Here is a 22,107-nt window from a genome sequence, read left to right as displayed (position 1 = left end):
AGTCAATCCGTTAATAGATTAGTATTCCTGGATAGCTCAGGTACTATCAGAAGTTCTATCTCTTCTTACAAGGTCTATGGCTTTTTAGAGTCTTGAGAAAGTGTGTACTCGTGTCGTTGAAGAATTGCCCATCTTCCCTCCATATAAAGACAACATAACAGCTCATAACAGGTGAAAGGAGCCAGACTGGTGCTCAAAGACACTGGGTGTGTATAGATAGGTACTTTAGAGAGACACAGACAGACAGACAGACAGACAGACAGACAGACAGACAGACAGACAGACAGACAGACAGACAGACAGACAGACAGACAGACAGACAGACAGACAGACAGACAGACAGACAGACAGACAGACAGAGAAAACGGAGAGGTAGAGAGAGAATCCCAGAGAAAGAACAAAGAAAGACAGAAAGAAAGGGATCTGAGAATACAGACAGACAGAGTAACACCATTTGTCCACCGGTACTCTACCTTCATAGGAGCCAGCTGTATGGGTGTGATATAGGAGGGGTCCACCATGGGCTTGGGTCTGTTGGCTGTGTCTGCCAGGAGACTCTGCCATTGCTGGGGCAGACCTGTGAACTTCTGCTCCCGCTCGTCGAAACCAGTGTGGACCCGGTGCTCGAAGTTAGACGGAGCCGAAATCTCTAGCCTCTTCTTCTTTTTCCCAAACATGCTGGAAAACCCGGACAAACCTGGAAAAAACAGCAAGATATTTTAGAAAAATCTTGGGAATCCCAATAAACAGACATAGCTGGTCCAAACCCACTAATACATACATTATGAAGTCAATATACAGGTAACTGCCAAAATAAAGGAAACACCAGCATACAGTAAAGTTTCTTAATAGGGCGTTTTGCCACCATGAGCCACCAGAACAGCTTCAATACGCCTTGGCATAGATTCTACAAGTCTCTTGATTCGACAGCATTCCTCCATGAGAAATTCCAACATTTGGTTGATTGTGATTGACACACACACACACACACACACACACACACACACACACACACACACACACACACACACACACACACACACACACACACACACACACACACACACACACACACACACACACACACACACACACAGTTATTAGGACACAGGCTAGTCGAGATATCTCCCACTTCAACACTTATAGCTTTATTGACCTGTACTTTATGTTCTTTATGCATTATGCAGTGGGGTAACTAGCTGGAGAAACAGGTTAAGTGCATTTGGGAGAGAGAATCAATGTTATAGCCTAGTTTATGCAGTACAATAAAATGCCCTCCATTATCCACACCCACACTGTATGAGGGCGAGCGTGCACACACACACACACACACAGTATGAGAGCACACACGCACACACTGTATGAGGGCACACATGCACACACACACTTCACATACCAATTAAAGAGAAGATTAGTTGGCATGTCATTTGTTGACAGTCTGCTGTTTATTCAAACTACTATGGTGTTGAAGACTTGTCAACTTGATTCAGCTGCGAGATGAAGATTTGCTTTCCCAAAGCTTGTTTCATAATACTATTAATGCTGATGGGCTTCGTGGTATGAGCGGAAATGGAGCAAGAGGCTAACCGTTTAACACTACTTGTGATTCACTGGCACTTTGATGGGCAATCACTTATTTCTCCAAATCCACGACATCTTTGGTAACAGTTTGTGGAAGAGGATAGTTCTCCACGCACATACGTACACACGCACGCACACACACATACATGCACAGATAGCTAGATTCACCATGTCGTCATCCACCGTGTTGTCATCACTCGGTTGGTTTGGTCTGAAAGGAGCTTATTGTATCCCTGTCTTCCTGTCTCTCTCCCCTGTAGGAACATTGTCTTCTAGTGGAAACAAATGTTTTCTCTGTCTGTCCGTATCACCGGTCCGGACCTCCGCCGTGCCAACCAGATCCAGCAACACATACAGACCAGCCCTGCCAGGCCAGCTGCAGTAGCCACGGTGAGTGGACAGAGGGACAGAACAGATGGTTAGAGAGACAAGCTAAGGAGAGGGATAGGCTAGTGAATTTATGTTTGTGCCTTCAAAGAAGCCCTGTCTAAGTAAATATGAAGATCTATCTGACTCTGAGCACCTGAGGAGCAGCCCCATGAGCCCATGCAAATACCCCAATAAAGTAGCTCTGGCCAGTGACAGTGCCTTATATAAAAATATAAAAAAGTGAGGACCCCAACAAGTAGCGCTAACAGGTGCCCAAACTAGAGCTGATAGGATGATTAATGGAGTCTTTCTCATTCAATCTGCTTACACTCCCTCAGGAAAGGCATTAGGCTGATTTAGGGAGGAGGGAGGGAAGAAGAAAGGAAAGGAGGGAGGATATGAGAAGAAAGGGAGGAGGGTGGTGTGGTCAGGAGGTGAAAGAGATGGAATGATGAGAGGAGGGCAGTGTTGGGGAGTAGTGCACTACATATACTGTAGTTCAACTATTTATTTAACTACATTTTCAGTGGCTTGGTTGTCGTTGAACTAAATTCAAATCTAGGTCGTGTTTTCAGTTCATTATTTTTTTTGCCGTGTAGTGGAACTGCACACTACTTTTTTTTTGCAAAACTAAAATATGGGTGAAGTTTGCAATCAGCCTATTCTCACATGAGAATAGGCTAAATTACACATTCTGGCTAAATTACACATTCTGTTATCCATATGACGTCAAAGTGATCTGTTCTTCCAATTTGTTGTCCATGACAATTCAGATTTACATATGCACATTTTTTACTAAGTAGGGCTGGGTAAGACCCGCTTTTGGCCCCAACTGGTGGCTAAATGATTCAGTACAAGGTGTGGCAAATAGACTTAATTGACTGCAGCTGCACACCTTAGACACCTGGCTGCAATTAGGGCTGCAGCAGCAGTATATGTACCATGCAGTGGCATGCACAAGGGGGAGAGAGGTCAATGAGGCCAGTGGGTGGCCGCTAGTGGGTGGCCGCTAGTGGGTGGCCGCTAGTGGGTGGCCGCTAGTGGGTGGCCGCTAGTGGGTGACCGATTGTGGGTGACCGATTGTGGGTGGCCTTGAGGTAGGGGGTAAGAAGGAGGACAGGAAAAAAAGTGGAGCATATTATAAGTAAATATGGAATGGGGGAATGCGCAAATATTCTGGAAGATCTCATAAAGAAGATGGCAGACAGGAAAAAAATGAGAAAAGTGGAACATGTTTTGAGTGAATACGGAGTGGTGGATCACACATAACTTTTAGAAGAGCTACAGAAGGAAACTAAAAGTGATGAGAGTGAGGATGAGGATGAATTAACTGCGGTGGCAGGTGTGGTGAAGCAGTTTGAACTTCGTCCTCATGATGAACATGATGATACTGGCTCAGTGGGAGTGAGATTTTTTTGAGAGAATGGATCCTTGCCTTCAGGCCGATCAATATGTGGTGTCAAGTTGGTTGGAGAAGAGTTTGGGTCGGTGAAAGTGACTCGTGTCGATTTTTTTTTTCTTTTTCCCGTTTCTGCCGTCCAGAGGGAGCAGGCACTTCGCACCACACGACTGAGGACAAGAACTGTGACTTGCTTTCCTCTCCGGAGTAGGGAGCCATCGTAAATAGTGGTAACTCGAGTGGCGTTGAGGAGGATCAACTGAAGCTGAAGATTCCAGTTGTCTGTGAAGCCCGCTGTTTGGTGCGGCTCAGACCCGGTGACGCAGGGTCTTTACCAGATAAAGTCGAGTTAGGATATGTCTGTTATCCTCTGAGAACCTTAGACCCGACCCCAGTACGGTGTTTTAGGTGTCAAGCTTATGGTCATGTGGCAGCAGTGTGTCAGAGTGTGAATCCTAGATGTGAGACGCGTGCAGGAGCAGATGAGACATAGGAATGTGTAGCATCGGTGAGTAAACCGAGGCCAATAGAGTGATAGTAATAACATGTCCTTCAGTAAGTTTTTTTTTTGGGGGGGGGCATGGTTGTCAATTTGTACAGCAGGAATGGAATCTAAATCACAGAGGATAAGGATAGATGTTGTCGCGGCAGCTGCAGAGATGTACACTACCTGACCAAAAGTATGTGGACACCTGCTTGTCTAACATCTCATTCCAAAAACCATGGGTATTAATATGGAGTTTGTCCCCCCCCCCCTTTGCTGCTATAAACAGCCTCCGCTCTTCTGGGAAGGCTTTCCACTAGATGTTGCAACATTGCTGCGGGGACTTGCTTCCATTCAGCCACAAGAGCATTAGTGAGGTCGGGCACTGATGTTGGGCGACTGGGCCTGGCTCGCAGTCGGCGTTCCAATTCATCCCGAAGGTGTTCGATGCAGTTGAGGTCAGGGCTCTGTGCAGGCCAGTCACATTCTTTCACACTGAGCTCTACCAAACTTTGCAGTTGCTACTATGCATTGGGGCAGGTAGCGTTCTCCTTGCATCCGCCAAACCCAGATTTGTCTGTCGGCCTGCCAGATGGTGAAGCGTGATTCTTCACTCCAGAAAACGAGTTTCCACTGCTCCAGAGTCCAATCGCGGAGAGCTTTACACCACTCCAGCCGACGCTTGGCATTGTGCATGGTGATCTGAGGCTTGTGTGCGGCTGCTCGGCTACGGAAACCCATTTCACAAAACTCCTGTCTATCAGTTCTTGTGCTGACATTGCTTCCAGAGGCAGTTTGGAACTTGGTAGTGATTGTTGCAACTGAGGAAAGATGATTTTTACGCGCTTTTGAGCTTTTAGGCCACAAAACTTTGCAGCTGAGCTGTTGCTACAAGACGTTTCCACTTTACAATAACCGCACTTACAGTTGTTAGGGGCAGCGCTAGCAGGACAGACATTTGACGAACTGACTTGTTGAAAAGGTGGCATCCTATGGCGGTGCCACGTTGAAAGTCACTGAGCCCTTCAGTAAGGACATTCTACTGCCAATGTTTGTCCATGGAGATTGCATGGCTGTGTGCTCGATTTTTATACACCTGTCAGCAACTGGTGTGACTGAAATAGCTGAATTCACTAATTTGAAGGGGTGTCCACATATTTTTGTACATGGTGTACGGAATATTACAGCAGAATAATTACAAGATGTTTTGAACGATAGTGTCCCGTCCTCCCAGGCTACTGGTCTGGAGTAGTATCTGATAGGGCCAAAGTAGTGGAATAGTGGTGAGGTTGTAATGGGTGCAGGGTTAGTTGGTAGGGCAATTATTATAATTGATTTCAAATTGTAATGAATTCATACTACAGAATAGTTGGTTGACGCAAAGCCAATACAGTAGGTGGCGGCAGGCACCTATCTTGTATGGGGACTGCCATAGTACCAAAGAAGAGGGAGAAAGAGCTGGGAGGAGGACCCGCTGAAGCTCCGTCATAATTGTTGGACCAGCCAGCACCCTAGAAGTTTTCTCTGTCTTGAAGTTAAATATGATCTTCCCCAGCTATTTCAGTTTAGTTATCGCTGTGAAAGGGCCAGTACTTGATTTTAAGGTTTTACACTTGAATGAACACTCATTTGGGTACCTGAAGATTCCCCTACCTGTCAAATATGTTGAGTTAACTAAATCCCTGTTTGAGAACTTCATTGCCTTGTCTGACTCTTGGTTTTGCGCTACCACGCATGTGACACACTGATCCGCGGAGTTGTTACAGTAGCTTAACTTCTTCCAGTGTGAAGTCATTGGTAGCTTGGTAAACCACATTTTCAGAGTAGCTTCACCAACACCAGAGGGAGGGAGGGAGATGGAGTGGCAGGGACACACACGCATAACTAGCATGCCTTTCACGTCTTCCCCAGAATAACCAGCTAACACGCACATTCCTGCATTCTCTGATCTCCCTCTGCTCCGTATCCATATTTGACCTGCCAATCACCTCCTTACGCACTGCGGACCTGTCAACAAGGCTTTTCCTCATTGGCTGAGTGCCAGTACCACCTCTACTGATTGGCCGAAGCCGTCTGACATTTTACTATTCTTATCCCTAACCACCAGTGTGTCCTTTGGAAAGTGAAACGGCAGCATTCATCCACTCTACATCTATTACATCCGTACTAAAAATAGAGCTGAGTGAATTACGTCAACAAGCAGAAAACTAAAACACTATCTCTGGATATCAGGGACAAACACTGGCTAGCTGCCTTAACTAGACCTGGGGGAGTGGGCCCAGAAGGGTGTGCAGGCTTTTGCTCCAGCCCAGCACTGACACACCTTATTTAACTAATCAAGGGTTTGAGGATTAGTTGAATCAGATGTGTTAGTGCCAGACTGGAACAAAAAGCCTGCACACTCTTTGTTTCTATTCAGGACCAGGGCTGGAGAAGACTGATGCTATACACAGACAGAGAACCTCAACCCCAGCAGCACATTTAGGGGGATTGCATCGGGATTAGGAGCAGGCAGAGAGATGCGAGCCAAGGGGCAGTGTGTGTGTGAGATTTGGGAATGGGATTATAGAGGTTAGCAGGGTTTAAGGCCTGATTGTAAGAGAAAGAGGAATACTGGCACAGACTGCTGGACTGCTCGTCTAGGCCCCACACACACACACACACACACACACATACGCACGCACGCGCACACACATGCTCACTCATTTCGGGCAGGCTTTTAAAAGGGGAATGGCATTCACCGTGCACGTCTGGCTTGAGTACTAACAGTAGATGAAGTAGAAGTGCAGTTGCATCGTTTCGAGTGAACAGTATTTAAGCGAGGAGCCCTCTGAGAATTTCCCTGTATGGGAAAACCTTACGGGACTACGTAATGCACGGATTGTCTTGGCAGCCAGACCAGCAACCACCGAGCTATAATTTATGAGCAGATTATAAAGCACTTCATGGAGAATAAGGTTATTACAGCAAAGAGGTACAATGTCACTGGATGAGAAACAGTAGCCTGGTTAATGCCAAGACGATGGAATGTACATGTGATTGTTCCGAAACAATGCATGGGTAGGTGTTGCAAACACAAGTGCGCATGTGTGTGCTCACCTTCATAGCTGACCTCCCGTGTAAAAGTGAGCTCTGCGCCACAGATAAACCGTGGTCGTATCTTAGCCATGTTTCTCACCAGAACTGGTAAAAAAGGAGTTATGAGAGCCTTGCATAACCCAGTTCAACGTAAGTGCCAACCTACACAAACATATACAACAACGTTACACCCACACACACGCGCACACACACACACATACACACATTCCCCAGCATGGCAGATCGCCCTCCACACAGACTAAGAGGGGCAGGGTTCTTGACTCCCAGGCTGATTTGTCTCAAGCCATCTGTCGCCATCTGAGCCATGGCAGGCGTTTCCCTGCTCCCAAAACCCAGCCACGACACACACACTTTTGCACGTGTGTGTGTGTGTCTCTGCGTGTATGAGAAAGCATGTACAGTGGGTTCTGGAATTATTGGATCCCTCGATAAAGATGAGCAGAAAAGACTGTCGAAAATAAATAATACCAATGCTGAGCTACATATATATTGTATGCAAAATACATTTTATTTTATTTTATGCTTGTACAGTTATTTTATGCTTGTACAGATTTTTGTTAAACACAGAATATATTTTTATACACATACAGTGCATTCGGAAAGTATTCAGACCCCTTGACTTTTTCCACCTTTTGTTACATTACAGCCTTATTCGAAAATTGTTAGATTGAAAAAGATTCCTCATCAATCTACACACAATACCCCATACTGCCAAAGCAAATGTTTTTATTTTTTTGTGTGCAAATGTATTAAAAATAAAAATATCCTTTGCTATGAGACTTGAAATTGAGCTCAGGTGCATCCTGTTTCCATTGATCATCCTTGAGATGTTTCTACAACTTGATTGGAGTCCACCTGTGGTAAATCCATTGATTGGACACGATTTGGAATGCCACTCACCTGTCTATATAAGGTCCCAAAATTGACAGTGCATGTCAGAGCAAAAACCAAGCCATGATGTTGAAGGAATTCTCTGTAGAGCTCTGAGACAGGATTGTGTCTAGGCACAGATCTGGGGAAGGATACCAAGACATTTCTGCAGAATTGAAGGTCCCCAAGAATACAGTGGCCTCCATCATTCTTAAATGGAAGAAGTTTGGAACCACCAAGACTCTTCCTAGAGCTGGCCGCCCAGCCAACTGATCAATCGGAGGAGAAGGGCCTTGGACAAGGAGGTGACCAACAACCCGATGGTCGCTCTGATAGAGCTCCAGAGTTCCTCTGTGGAGATGGGAGAACCTTCACAAAGCACAACCATCTCTGCAGTACTCCACCAATCAAGCCTTTATGGTAGAGTGGCGAGACGGATGCCACTCCTCAGTAAAAGGCACATTATAGCCCGCTTGGAGTTTGCCAAAAGGCACCTAAAAGACCCTCAGACCATGATTCTCTGGTTTGAAGAAAACAAAATTGAACTCTTTGGCCTGAATGCCAACCGTCACGTCTGGAGGAAACCTGGCACCATCCCTACAATGAAGCTTGGTGCTTGCAGAATCATGCTGTGAGGATGTTTTTCAAAGGCAGGGACTGGGAGACTAGTCAGGATCGAGGGAAAGATGAACGGAGCAAAGTATATGAAAACCTGCTCCAGAGCACTCAGGACCTCAGACTGGTGCAAAGGTTCACCTTCCAACAGGACAACGACCCTAAACACACAGTCAAGACAACCCAGGAGTGAATTCGGGACAAGTCCCTGAATGTCCTTGGGTAGCCCAGCCAGAGCCCAGACTTGAACCCGGTTGAACATCTCTGGAGAGACGTGAAAATAGCTGTGCAGCAACGCTCCCCATCCAACCTGACAGAGCTTGAGAGGATCTGCAGAGAAAAATGGGAGAAACTCCCCAAATACAAGTGTGCCAAGATTTTAACGTCATACCCAAGAAGTCTCAATGCTGTAATCGCTGCCAAAGGCGCTTCAACAAAGTACTGAGTAAAGGGTCTGAATACATATGTAAATGGATTTTTATTATCTTTCCAAAAAGCAGTTTTTTCTCTCATTATGGCATATTATGTGTCGATTGATGAGGGAAAAAACAATTGAATCCATTTAAGAATAAAGCTGTAACATAACAACATGTGAGAGAAGTAAAGGTGTCTGAAGACTTTCTGAATGCACTGTATAGCACAAATATGTACATGTTTTTGTGTGATTAAGAGCCGCAGTCCCTATTTAGGCAAAATGCAACAATTTCATTGATTTGACTGAGTTACAGTTCATATGAGGAAATCAGTCAATTGAAATAAATTCATTAGGCCCTAATCTATGGATTTCACATGACTGGGAATACAAATATGCATCTGTTGGTCACAGATACCTTTAAAAAAAATGGGCCTCATAATTGTCCTCAGGATCTCGTCGCTGTGTTTTTGTGCATTCAAATTGCCATCAATAAAATGCAATTATGTTTGTTGTCCGTAGCTTAGGCCTGCCGATTTCATAACCCCGCCGCCACCATGGGGCACTCAGCAAACCGCTTGCCGACACAACGCCATACACATGGTCTGCGGTTGTGAGGCCGGTTGGACGTACTGCCAAATTCTCTAAAACGACGTTGGAGGTGGCTTATGGTAGAGAAATGAACATTCAATTCTCTGTCTCTGGTGGACATTCATGCAGTCAGCATGTCAATAGCACGCTCCCTAAAAACATCTGTGGCATTGTGTTGTGTGACAAAACTGCACATTTTAGATTGGGCTTTTATTGTCCCCAGCACACGTGTGTAATGATCATGCTGTTTAATCAGCTTCTTGATATGCCACACCTGTCAGGTGGATGGATTATCTTGGCAAAAGAGAAATGTTCACTCAGAGGCATGTAAAGAAATATGTTCCAAACATTTTGAGAAATACGATTTTTGTGCGCATGACACATTTAAGGCATCTTTTATTTCAGCTCATGAAATATGGGACCAACACTTTACATGTTGCGTTTATATTTTTATTCGGTGTAGTAATCCCACCCACCAGCGGGCTCTCTCTCTCTCTGGCGAGATGTCTAGTTTCAGAGCGCCTCAGAATGGGACTTGAATTGCAGTCCATGACAGGCGCAAACAGCCAGGGTTTTTAGTTGGCTGATCTCTCAGTCCATCGCTGTCTAGCACCTCCCCCTCTTTGTGGATTTCAACGTTCAACGTAATGGGCTTAACAAGGAAGTGGGTTTGGGAAATTGGAAAGTATGCATCTAAGAAACCGTTTTCACATATAAACTTTATATGCCTGAATTCCAAATCAACCGGGCTCTCCAAAAACAATATGATCCCTGTGATAGAACATGTATATTAATTGCCGATTTTCGCAATTTTTCATCTAATAAAGCTGTATAGCAGGCTTGCTTCCTCTCTTGCCTAGATTTTAACCACACCAGTTTCAAGTGGAACTTTGAGCCACAGTGTTACCATGCTCTTACGCGCCAGCAATTTGAGCCCGGAAACGAGGTTACAAATGTAGAGATTTTCCCCCTTTCTCCCTCCACCCCAGGCATTTTCATTACAATCCAAAAGGCATTTCTTAAACACCAAAATATTATGCTCCATTTTTGGTCCCTGTCATCTTCATTTACAAGCAGTATTTCTTATAAAGGCCTGTGAGTTCAAATGTGGCCCACAATCTACACTGAGCGATTGCCCTAAAAGAGATCCTAAACTAAACCCACAACTAGGATGTTGCTAAGACCATGTTCAAATCTACAGAGCCGTCAAGGCATCCGATCTGTGGCCTGACAGCCTCACCTGTTAAGGTACAGTCTGCTGCTACATCACCACATTGGTTGGCCAGCTTGACATTTTTTATTGACTGTACCAACCCAATGAGTACTGTTTTTATGCTCTTGTTCTTCAGTTGGTCTTACGTTCTCTCTGTTGTGAAATTGTTGTTTGCTTTGTTTTATCAGGATTGGATTCCCTCAAGATTTTTTTATTTGGTCCAAAATTCATGTTAAGCTAGAGGTGTATTCTTCCAGGAACGTGATCCCAAACAGCCACGTTCTGATCCAGGATCAGAATTCAGCAACAGAGTATGTCCAAGTTTTAAAACTCATGAATGTCACATTTATCTTGTGCTTCACGTTTCATTTGTCATAGTTAAAAAGAAAGGTCTGACAGTTAGAGAGAAACTTATCCTGGTAACAGATCTTACCTGGTAACCCAGTCACAGTTCCTCTCGACCAATAGAAATGTTCGAATTCCACAAGGCGGTAATAGTCCTACATCATGAGAACCTGTACAGTCCAAGTATTCATCATCCAGACCAGCACACTCCAACTGCAGTCAATGTGTCTGTCTGTGTCCTGTTTATTCTCCAGTATTATTAATATTCTACTGTACACATACTGCCGGACGTATGATTACCAAATATATTCTTCTTTAAACCTAATAAAGAGATTTAGGAAGATAAAACATAATCCAGAGTGATGGATGGCATTGGGTATTCAGGACGATTCGCAGTTGAAGTACTAGGTGTTATCCAGCTAGCGAGCTACCCTGTCCTGTCCTGTAGTGTGTGTTTGTCCCAGCTCAGTCCCAGTCAGAGACGATACTATAGATATCGACAGGACATACTGGAAAACTGCCGACGCCAGCAGCCCCAGAAAAGCCCAGGGCAGGGCACAGCCAGACAGCCTAAGCCAGGACACGTCCTTTTTCCTTTCCCTATGATATTCACCCTGACGGTCCTAACCAAACACTCACAATCTTCACATCCATCCTCCCTTCAGGCTTTCTGCTCTAGATCCTCTTTTAGATCTTCTGGTGCCATCGCTGCTGCTGAGTGTCAGTGTCAGTGTGTGTGTGTGCCTCCTGTGTCTTGTGTCCTCTCCCTGACCGGATCAGAGTGTGTGCCGTGCACAGACACACACACACTACGTCCGGCCTCACATTCAACATGAGATCTCATCTTCTAACCCACCATTGGGGGGGGGGGGGGGGGGGTGGAGGGAGAACAGGAACCAGTGTGGCTTGTATGGCAGCCACACCCGTTCCCAGTCCCCTGGGCTAATAATACACATGCCACTGTGGGAGGGGACTGTCACACACACACACCCACACACACTGCATATCTGCGCAAAGGCTGAGGCGACAACTGGGTCCTAAATAGAGGGAACACACTGTAGTTACTGTAGTTAGGGGTGTGCTGGGTATGATAACTATTCTATGAACTATAAACTGTATCTTAAGCATCCTTAGATACATTATATTACATGTGGAAAATTATACTGTCGCAATAGTGGCACTGGCAATTTTCCCATAAATGTCATTTACTATGTGTTTGTGGTATTGATGTTATCTCTACCCTAAAATGTTCTCCATAATATTCCATACCACAGGCATTCAACATGATCTCTGAGGACAAATAGCCAGACTAAGAAAGACTTCAAGAAACATTCCTACACTATCAGGACAGGGAAACATGCCTACATTATCAGGACAGAGAAACCTGCCTGCATTATCAGGACAGAGAAACATGCCTACATTATCAGGACTGAGAAATCTTGAAATTATCAGGACAGAGAAACCTTCCTACATTATCAGGACAGAGAAACATGCCTACATTATCAAGGCAGAGAAACCTTCCTACATGATCAGGACAGAGAAATCTTCCTACATGATCAGGACAGAGAAATATTCCTAAATGATCAAGACAGAAAGAACCTTCCAACATGATCAAGACAGAAAGAACCTTCCAACATCATCAGGACAGAAAAAAACCTTCCTACATGATCAAGACAGAAAGAACCTTCCTACATGATCAGGACAGAAAGAACCTTCATACATGATCAAGAAAAAAAGAACCTTCCTACATGATCAAGACAGAAAGAACCTTCATACATGATCAAGACAGAAAGAACCTTCCAACATGATCAGGACAGAAAAAACCTTCCTACATGATCAAGACAGAAAGAACCTTCCTACATGATCAAGACAGAAAGAACCTTCCAACATGATCAGAACAGAAAGAACCTTCATACATGATCAAGACAGAAATAACCTTCCTACATGATCAAGACAGAAAGAACCTTCCTACATTATCAGATCAGAGCATCATTTCTACATTATCAGATCAGGAAAAAACGTCCTATATTATCAGTGAAATAATCTCTGTATCTGTTCTGGTACTATCCATATCCCACCATTGAATAGACCAACTCAGAGGGGAATCTGTCAGCTACATAGAGATCAGCAGGGTTATCTTAATGAGATCTGTACAACCCTCAGGACAGCGTAGAAATGTGTGTGTCTGTGTGTATGCGCGCATGTGTGTACGTGTTTGAGTGCGTGTGTGTACATAGGCGTGTGTGCGTGTGTGTGTTTAGGTCACATGACCATACACTCTTTAAAAAATGCTGGGTTGTTTGGCAGATGTACTCTTAAGGAGCCTACCGTTACTATTTGAGATCGAAGGACCTCTTCAGAATTAGACTGGGTCTGGCAGGCAAAACATACATCTAAACCTACATCGATTCTAAATAGCGATATGGTTCTAGAAACATAAAGCCCTTTCATATCTCATCAAAATAATTTCACAAATGCAAAATATACACTTTTACTGCACAACGTTTTAACCGATTTTAACACAGTTGCAGCTAACAGTTTTTTTCAGTGACAACACCTTCTTTCGTTACAAAGAGGTGTTGGGACTGTCTCCGCCAAGCGACCAAAAGAAAAAGAGAACCGAACCCTTCGTTCTGACCAGGGGACAATCGCCTCTACTCCCTGGCATTCACCATCATGAATGGGCAGGTTCTGGATCAGAAGACAATGTGTCCTGTTGTTTTTATAAAAAAAGTACACATATATATTTACAATTCGTCATGATTGGCCATATGTCAATAATTTCGTACTGTAGTAACGTTATAACATTGATTGTTGTCGTTAGAGGTATTTGTACGCCTATAAAAACAGCAGAGTCTATAGTAGAGACGAGCAATAAAAATTGAAATGACGGTTACCCAGCAATAAAGTAAGATAACCCACAGATTGATCAAAAATACATGAAGAACAATAACCCAGCAAAAGAGTAAAAAGCAACCCACTGCTGGGACAAAATAACCACCTTTCTGGGTAATTCAAGTATCTCATTCACGTAACCTAACAGCGCTGGGTCAAAATAACCCCGTTTTTTAGAAATGACCCAAACCGGGTCAGCATTTTTTTTTTTATAGATTGTAATGGTTTCATTCAGAGCTTTTATGCAACACCATTTATCCATGGATCAACCCATTATTTTACCGATCCCATTCCTGAGAATTCTGCCTGCTTTCAAAGTATGGTGAAATCCTCACTCAGAACCTTCACAATTCTGAGCTTGCTCGTTGTAGAGGTATAGTAAGGGGTTAAAAATGTGATTCACTTGCACCTTACACATTTTGTCTCGACAGTAATATCTCACCATGGTTGTCATATTACATACATACTGTACAGTACTGTGCTTCTCTACCTGAAACCCTGCTGTGTAGGTGCAATATTGCATCACTTACAAACTGTAAAAAAAACCACTTCAGCTGCTGCTGCCGTGGGCTGAACTATATATACATAACATGTATCATATGATTGACTATTCCTTTTACTTGGGATTGGAAGGAGAGGAGGAGAGACAGAATGGTCCTTCAGAACTGGCTCCCCACCGTATGAACTAGCGGACTATCTGACGCCATGAAGTATACAGTAATAGTTTTGGTTAGAATGAATAAGAAACACAAACAGAGATTATTCTGATCTCACAAGACACACAGATTATGTGCACCTACAGTTGAAGTCGTAAGTTTACATACACCGTAGCCAAATACATTTAAACTCAATTTTTCACAATTCCTGACATTTAATCCTAGTAAAAATGTACTGTCTTAGGTCAGTTAGGATCACCGCTTTATTTTAAGAATGTGAAATGTCAGAATAATAGTAGAGCGAATTATTTATTTCAGCTTTTATTTATTTCATCACATTCCCAGTGGGTCAGAAGTTTACATACACTCAATTGGTATTTGGTAGCATTGCCTTTAAATGGTTTAACTTGGGTCAAACATTTCGGGTAGCCTTCCACAAGCTTCCCACAATAAGTTGGGTGAATTTTGGCCCATTCCTCCTGACAGAGCTGGTGTAACTGACTCAGCTTTGTAGGCCTCCTTGCTCGCACATGCTTTTTCAGGTCTGCCCACACATTTTCTATAGGATTGAGGTCAGGGCTTTGTGATGGCCACACTAATACCTTGACTTTGTTGTCCTTAAGCCATTTTGCCACAACTTTGGAAGTATGCTTGGGGTCATTGTCCATTTGGAAAACCCATTTGCGCCCAAGACTGATGTCTTGAGATGTTGCTTCAATATATCCACATAATTTTCCATCCCCATGATGCCATCTATTTGAAGTGCACCAGTCCCTTCTGCAGCAAAGCAGCCCAAAAATATGATGCTGCCACCCTCGTGCTCCACGGTTGGGATGGTGTTCTTCGGCTTGCAAGCCTCCCCCTTTTTTCTCCAAACATAATGATGGTCATTATGGCCAAATAGTTCTATTTTTGTTTCATCAGACCAGAGGACATTTCTCCAAAAAGTACGATCTTTGTCCCCATGTGCAGTTGCAAACTGTAGTCTGGCTTTTTTATGGCAATTTTGGAGCAGTGGCTTCATCCTTGCTGAGCAGCCTTTCAGGTTATGTCGATATAGGACTCGTTTTACTGTGGATATAGATACTTTTGTACATGTTTTCTCCAGCATCTTCACAAGGTCCTTTGCTGTTGTTCTGGGATTGATTTTCACTTTTCGCAGCAAAGTACATTCATCTCTAGGAGACAGAAAGTGTCTCCTTCCTGAGCGGTATGACGGCTGCGTGGTCCCATGGTGTTTATACTTGCGTACTATTGTTTGTACAGATGAACGTGGTACCTTCAAGCATTTGGAAATTGCTCCCAGGGATGAACCAGAATTGTGGAAGTCTACCATTTTTTTCTGAGGTCTTGGCTGATTTCTTTTGATTTCCCCATGATGTCAAGCAAAGAAGCACTGAGTTTGAAGGTAGGCCTTGAAATACATCCACAGGTACACTTCCAATTGACTCAAATTATGTCAATTAGCCTATCAGAAGCTTCTAAAGCCATGACATCATTTTCTGGAATTTTCCAAGCTGTTTAAAGGCACAGTCAACCTAGAGTATGTAAACTTCTGACCCACTGGAATTGTGATACAGTGAATTATAAGTGAAATAATCTGTCTGTAAACAATTGTTGGAAAAATGACTTGTGTCATGCACAAAGTAGATGTCCTAACCGACTTGCCAAAACTATAGTTTATTAACAACAAATTTGTGGAGTGGTTGAAAAACAAGTTTTAATGACTCCAACCTAAGTGTATGTAAACTTACGACTTCAACTGTAGGTGAGGTGAATAGATGTCTAATACTGGCTATAAGTTATATATTATATGAATGTCATATATTTGGATATATGATCCATGTGTTGTATAGCTGCATGCTCCAGTTCAGTGTATGACACTCTCCAAGCCTTTCTCATGTGTTGAGGATATATGAGGTGACTGTATCCAGATCTATTCAGTGCCAGTGATTTTCTAAGTATAGAGATATCATCATCACGCTTCACTCATTTCATCTCATTTCATCTCGAACCAAGACTCCTTTAAGAAAACCTACCCATATGGTATTTTTTTACATCGCCTCAAGGCTAACATCTGTACACAGACAACACATAGAAATGCACACACACAGGCTCACCTCACACACACTCACACGAGTGCAGGCACACTTTCCCTCACAAATGCGCGCGCGCAGACACACACACACACACACACACACACACACACACACACACACACACACACACACACACACACACACAGTGGCTTCCTCTGTCAAACAGGGAGAGATTTGTTTAGCGTTTGACCTCTGTCGCTGCCTGCCATCAGAAGGGATGACGGGTGGGGACAGACATAAAGAGTCTGAGTGTTGAGTTTGTCTCTGGACTGTAAAGGCCAAGCCTGTGGCCTGGGAAGAGGAGTGTGGAGAGTTAAAATGTCTGTTTTTAACAGTCTGTTATTGATGGCTAATGAACCATTAACAACCACATTCCAAGAGTTTTCCATACCATGCTATGGGAGAGATACACACATCCCACTGGGCACAGACATTAATTCAACGTCTGTTCCACGTCATTTCATTGAAACGTCATTTAAATTGAAATGAAGTGGAAACAGCGTTGATTCAACCAGTGTGTGCCCAGTGGGATGCTGACACACACACACACACACACACACACACACACACACACACATACGGCAGTATAAACAGTTATATTGACAATATAAGTTGAATACTTGAATACTGTATCTTTGTAATGTTCCTTGAACGTTGATCAAACTCACTCTCCTGCTCCATTAGCTTGGCACATTAACCATTTAACAGCCACTTGCAGCATCACTAACAAACCACTAATCACAGAGCCCAATTCTACATGTAGCACAGAGAGGCTGTAAATGTGTTTCTCTCTGTTATGCTCCACCACTTCTCCACTCACTGCTGTAGATGAGGCTCTGCTTAAAAGCATTTACACACACATGCACACACACGCTTGCACACACAAAAACGTGTGCGCGCCCACACATGCACACACACAAACAAACAGATGAGCCTGTCTGTCTGTCCTTTATAGTAACTTACTATATTTACGGTAACATACTGTACCTTTTTTACAATAACTTACAGTTAACTGGCTTCCAGTAAGTTATCATTAAAAATACATTTTTTTTTTTTTTTTTACAGTGGGCCAGAAGCAACCTGGTTCCTCATATGTCCTATGAAAGCAGGCTTTCTCCCCCATTATCTAGATGAGAGGAACATGTTAAAAGCCCAGTGTACAACAGCTGATGAAACTTAACACCTTAAAAGTGTGACAACATTTGATCAGTATTATTTCCTGATAGTTGCATGTTTAAAAATACAATTTACACAGGACCTTCTAATCAGCAGGTTTGCATGGTTTCAGCTTTCCATGGTGAAATCACCATGCTGCAAAGTGGTTAATATACCAATAAGAAAGAACGTTCCAAACCTCTCTGCCAATTCATGGGTCGCAAGTTGCGTCACAATATTGTTTTGAACGTTTGTTTTAGGACTGATGCCCAACTGAGCATTCTACTCAATGCATCCTCATTGAAAGCTGATGAAGGGTTGATCTAAAAAGTGCATTACTGTGGCTGCAGTATAATGTTAGCTAGCTAAGACTGAGGGAAGACCTCCAGATTTTAGCTAGCTAACATTTGCATTGCTAGCTATTTTAGCTAGCTAAGATTGAGGGAAGACCTCCAGATTTTAGCTAGCTAACATTTGCATTGCTAGCTATTTTTGACTAACTTTGCTAAAGTAAATTTGACAACATGTTGTTGCAAAGTTGTTTCCTAATAAATATGACCTACTGTATCAATGGCATAGTATTCCCAAGCCCCTATAGTGTAATTTAGAAGACACAGTCATTAGCCCCGGTTCAAAGTCATTAGCCCCCGTTCTACTTTTGAGCATCAATATGGCTGCGGCGCCTGTAGAACGTTGATAACAATAGCAACGACGCAACCGAGTGACGGAGGTGCAACCATGAATAACAGCTAAGCTGTGTTCGAATATACTCCCATATTGCAATTCTTCAGGAAATGGGCGTGGCTTCACATTGTTTTCAGATTTAAAGTCAATAATATGCAGCCAAAGTCCAACGAGAGCGGATATAAATTCATTGCCTTAACTAATTATGGCAAATGTTAAGAAAACGTTAAGCAACGTAATAAAGTAATGACTTTTAAAACAAGTTACCTTGCACGCTATGTTGGCTGGTATGTACCGATATGTTAAACATCAAACTTGCCAGTATATTAACTATATGCCATCTAACTAACTACCAAACGTTTATTGACTTGATTATTCCCGTCATTCTTAGCTAAGTGGTACAGTTGTTGTGAGTTCTCAATGGACATTCATGTACTTTCGTAAATTCGCTCTGGCTATCTATTCCGATTTCAGAGCTCATATCTGTGTACCAGTTGCGCAGAATAACTAATGAATTTACGAACGCTCAACACCCGTTGAATATGGCCGGTGTCAGTAAACGTCTGTCAAAAAGCATCATTAAATTGTTGGCAGCAGCACAGTTACAGTCACCAACGCTCTGGATAACATGAAAACAGCCTAACCAGCTCTGCTAGGGTGAGTAAAATGGTCAGAGTGAGGTGTTCTCTCATTATGTGTCTGGAACAACTTTAGGGAACAACCGTTATTCAAGGGACCTTTTAACATGGTGACCTTTTGGTCAGCTGGCTAAGGTCATTACCTACCACCTCTGGGTGGTAACCTGTGAGTGTGTGTTAAGGATTTATACTCAGATAAGACCAAACCGAATACCAACGGCTCAGACACAAGAGGTATGTGGCAGGGTCTACAGTCAATCATGGATCACAAAAAGAAAACCAGCCCCGTCACGGACCAGGATGTTTTGCTCCCAGGCAGACTAAATTACTTTTTTGCCCGCTTTGAGGACAATACAGTGCCACTGACACGGCCCGCAACTAAAACATGCAGACTCTCCTTCACTGCAGCCGATGTGAGGAAAACATTTAAACGTGTCAACCCTCGCAAGGCTGCAGGCCCAGACGGCATCCCCAGCCGCGCCCTCAGAGCATGCGCAGACCAACTGGCTGGTGTGTTTACGGACATATTCAATCAATCCCTATCCCAGTCTGTTGTTCCCACATGCTTCAAGAGGGCCACCATTGTTCCTGTTCCCAAGAAAGCTAAGGTAACTGAGCTAAACGACTACCGCCCCGTAGCACTCACTTCCGTCATCATGAAGTGCTTTGAGAGACTAGTCAAGGACCATATCACCTCCACCCTACCTGACACCCTAGACCCACTCCAATTTGCTTACCGCCCAAATAGGTCCACAGACGATGCAATCTCAACCACACTGCACACTGCCCTAACCCATCTGGACAAGAGGAATACCTATGTGAGAATGCTGTTCATCGACTACAGCTCGGCATTCAACACCATAGTACCCTCCAAGCTCGTCATCAAGCTCGAGACCCTGGGTCTCGACCCCGCCCTGTGCAACTGGGTACTGGACTTCCTGACGGGCCTCCCCCAGGTGGTGAGGGTAGGCAACAACATTTCCACCCCGCTGATCCTCAACACTGGGGCCCCACAAGGGTGCGTTCTGAGCCCTCTCCTGTACTCCCTGTTCACCCATGACTGCGTGGCCACGCACGCCTCCAACTCAATCATCAAGTTTGCGGACGACACAACAGTGGTAGGCTTGATTACCAACAACGACGAGACGGCCTACAGGGAGGAGGTGAGGGCCCTCGGAGTGTGGTGTCAGGAAAATAACCTCACACTCAACGTCAACAAAACTAAGGAGATGATTGTGGACTTCAGGAAACAGCAGAGGGAACACCCCCCTATCCACATCGATGGAACAGTAGTGGAGAGGGTAGTAAGTTTTAAGTTCCTCGGCGTACACATCACAGACAAACTGAATTGGTCCACCCACACAGACAGCATCGTGAAGAAGGCGCAGCAGCGCCTCTTCAACCTCAGGAGGCTGAAGAAATTCGGCTTGTCACCAAAAGCACTCACAAACTTCTACAGATGCACAATCGAGAGCATCCTGTCAGGCTGTATCACCGCCTGGTACGGCAACTGCTCCGCCCACAACCGTAAGGCTCTCCAGAGGGTAGTGAGGTCTGCACAACGCATCACCTGGGGCAAACTACCTGCCCTCCAGGACACCTACACCACCCGATGTCACAGGAAGGCCATAAAGATCATCAAGGACAACAACCACCCGAGCCACTGCCTGTTCACCCCGCTATCATCCAGAAGGCGAGGTCAGTACAGGTGCATCAAAGCTGGGACCGAGAGACTGAAAAACAGCTTCTATCTCAAGGCCATCAGACTGTTAAACAGCCACCACTAACATTGAGTGGCTGCTGCCAACACACTGACTCAACTCCAGCCACTTTAATAATGGGAATTGATGGGAAATGATGTAAAATATATCACTAGCCACTTTAAAACAATGCTACCTAATATAATGTTTACATACCCTACATTATTCATCTCATATGTATATGTATATACTGTACTCTATATCATCTACTGTATCTTTATGTAATATATGTATCACTAGCCACTTTAACTATGCCACTTTGTTTACATACTCATCTCATATGTATATACTGCACTCAATACCATCTACTGTATCTTGCCTATGCCGCTCTGTACCATCACTCATTCATATATCTTTATGTACATATTCTTTATCCCCTTACACTTGTGTCTATAAGGTAGTCGTTTTGGAATTGTTAGCTAGATTACTTGTTGGTTATTACTGCATTGTCGGAACTAGAAGCACAAGCATTTCGCTACACTCGCATTAACATCTGCTAACCATGTGTATGTGACAAATAAAATTTGATTTGATTTGAAGTAGCTAGACAGTTAGCTCGAGTGCTTGACTGCCGTTGTGAGGTCAGAATGTTCGGATCAACCCTACCTCTCCACCAGAGGGTCCCGTGTGCGCTCTGAACGCTCCTGAAGTGAAACGCTCAATGTACAAACGGACACCCGAAGTTGTAAAATGTCTAGCTAGGCTCAACTGAAAGGACACCGTTTGTTTACAGTATACTAATATTATATAGTATGTAGTATATTCTCATTAAGTATGTCGTATACAGTATGTTAGTATGGGTATTCGAACACAGCTCTAGTTTTTAGTTTTCCCCTCCCCACAGCAAAATTCTGGATAAAAAGTTATTTTTTGCCCATTTTAATGGAAATCTATTACAATAAGGTACTTAATTATTACCCAGAAATGATTTGATATTGACATAAAAATGGCTGCATTGGGCCTTTGAAGTCCTTCAGGCTCCCACATCAACCCCAAACATACATAATTGATCACTGGATCCACCCCTGCCTTGTTTGGTTGGATACAGGGCCTGAAATATAAAATGTATTCATAGGGTTTTGTGTATCTACATCTCAATAGTGAGATGTAAAGTATATACAAAAACATTTACTTGTACAGCAAATAGTTGTATGTAGCTACGTATCAATGTTATGATCCCTTTGGCTTTCTATACGTTGTGTAGCCACTGCCTGTCAGACTTCTAATAGGTTGTGTTGTGTG

General features: G+C 43.7%; 1 protein-coding gene across 4 annotated transcripts in view; it reads right to left on the bottom strand.

Moving 5' to 3' along the window:
* Positions 1 to 22,107, bottom strand: part of LOC110529869 (serine/threonine-protein kinase PAK 5) — a 114,874-nt gene that overhangs the window by 68,440 nt on the left and 24,327 nt on the right. For 2 of the 4 annotated variants that reach the window (XM_021612501.2, XM_036985402.1), the window contains exons 1-2: positions 11,067 to 11,761; positions 474 to 697 (exon numbers count right to left, since the gene is read on the bottom strand). In XM_021612501.2, coding sequence (XP_021468176.1) covers positions 474 to 677 — 204 coding nt within the window. In that variant the 5' untranslated portion in view covers positions 678 to 697; positions 11,067 to 11,761. Of the gene's footprint in view, positions 1 to 473; positions 698 to 1,749; positions 1,925 to 11,066; positions 11,762 to 22,107 lie in introns of those variants that run through there. The other 2 variants (XM_036985401.1, XM_021612500.2) reach the window with 2 other exon arrangements.

The sequence above is a fragment of the Oncorhynchus mykiss genome, chromosome 8 (assembly GCF_013265735.2).
Source record: "Oncorhynchus mykiss isolate Arlee chromosome 8, USDA_OmykA_1.1, whole genome shotgun sequence".
Taxonomy (NCBI): domain Eukaryota; kingdom Metazoa; phylum Chordata; class Actinopteri; order Salmoniformes; family Salmonidae; genus Oncorhynchus; species Oncorhynchus mykiss.
This window is presented reverse-complemented; position numbering and strand designations above follow the sequence as displayed.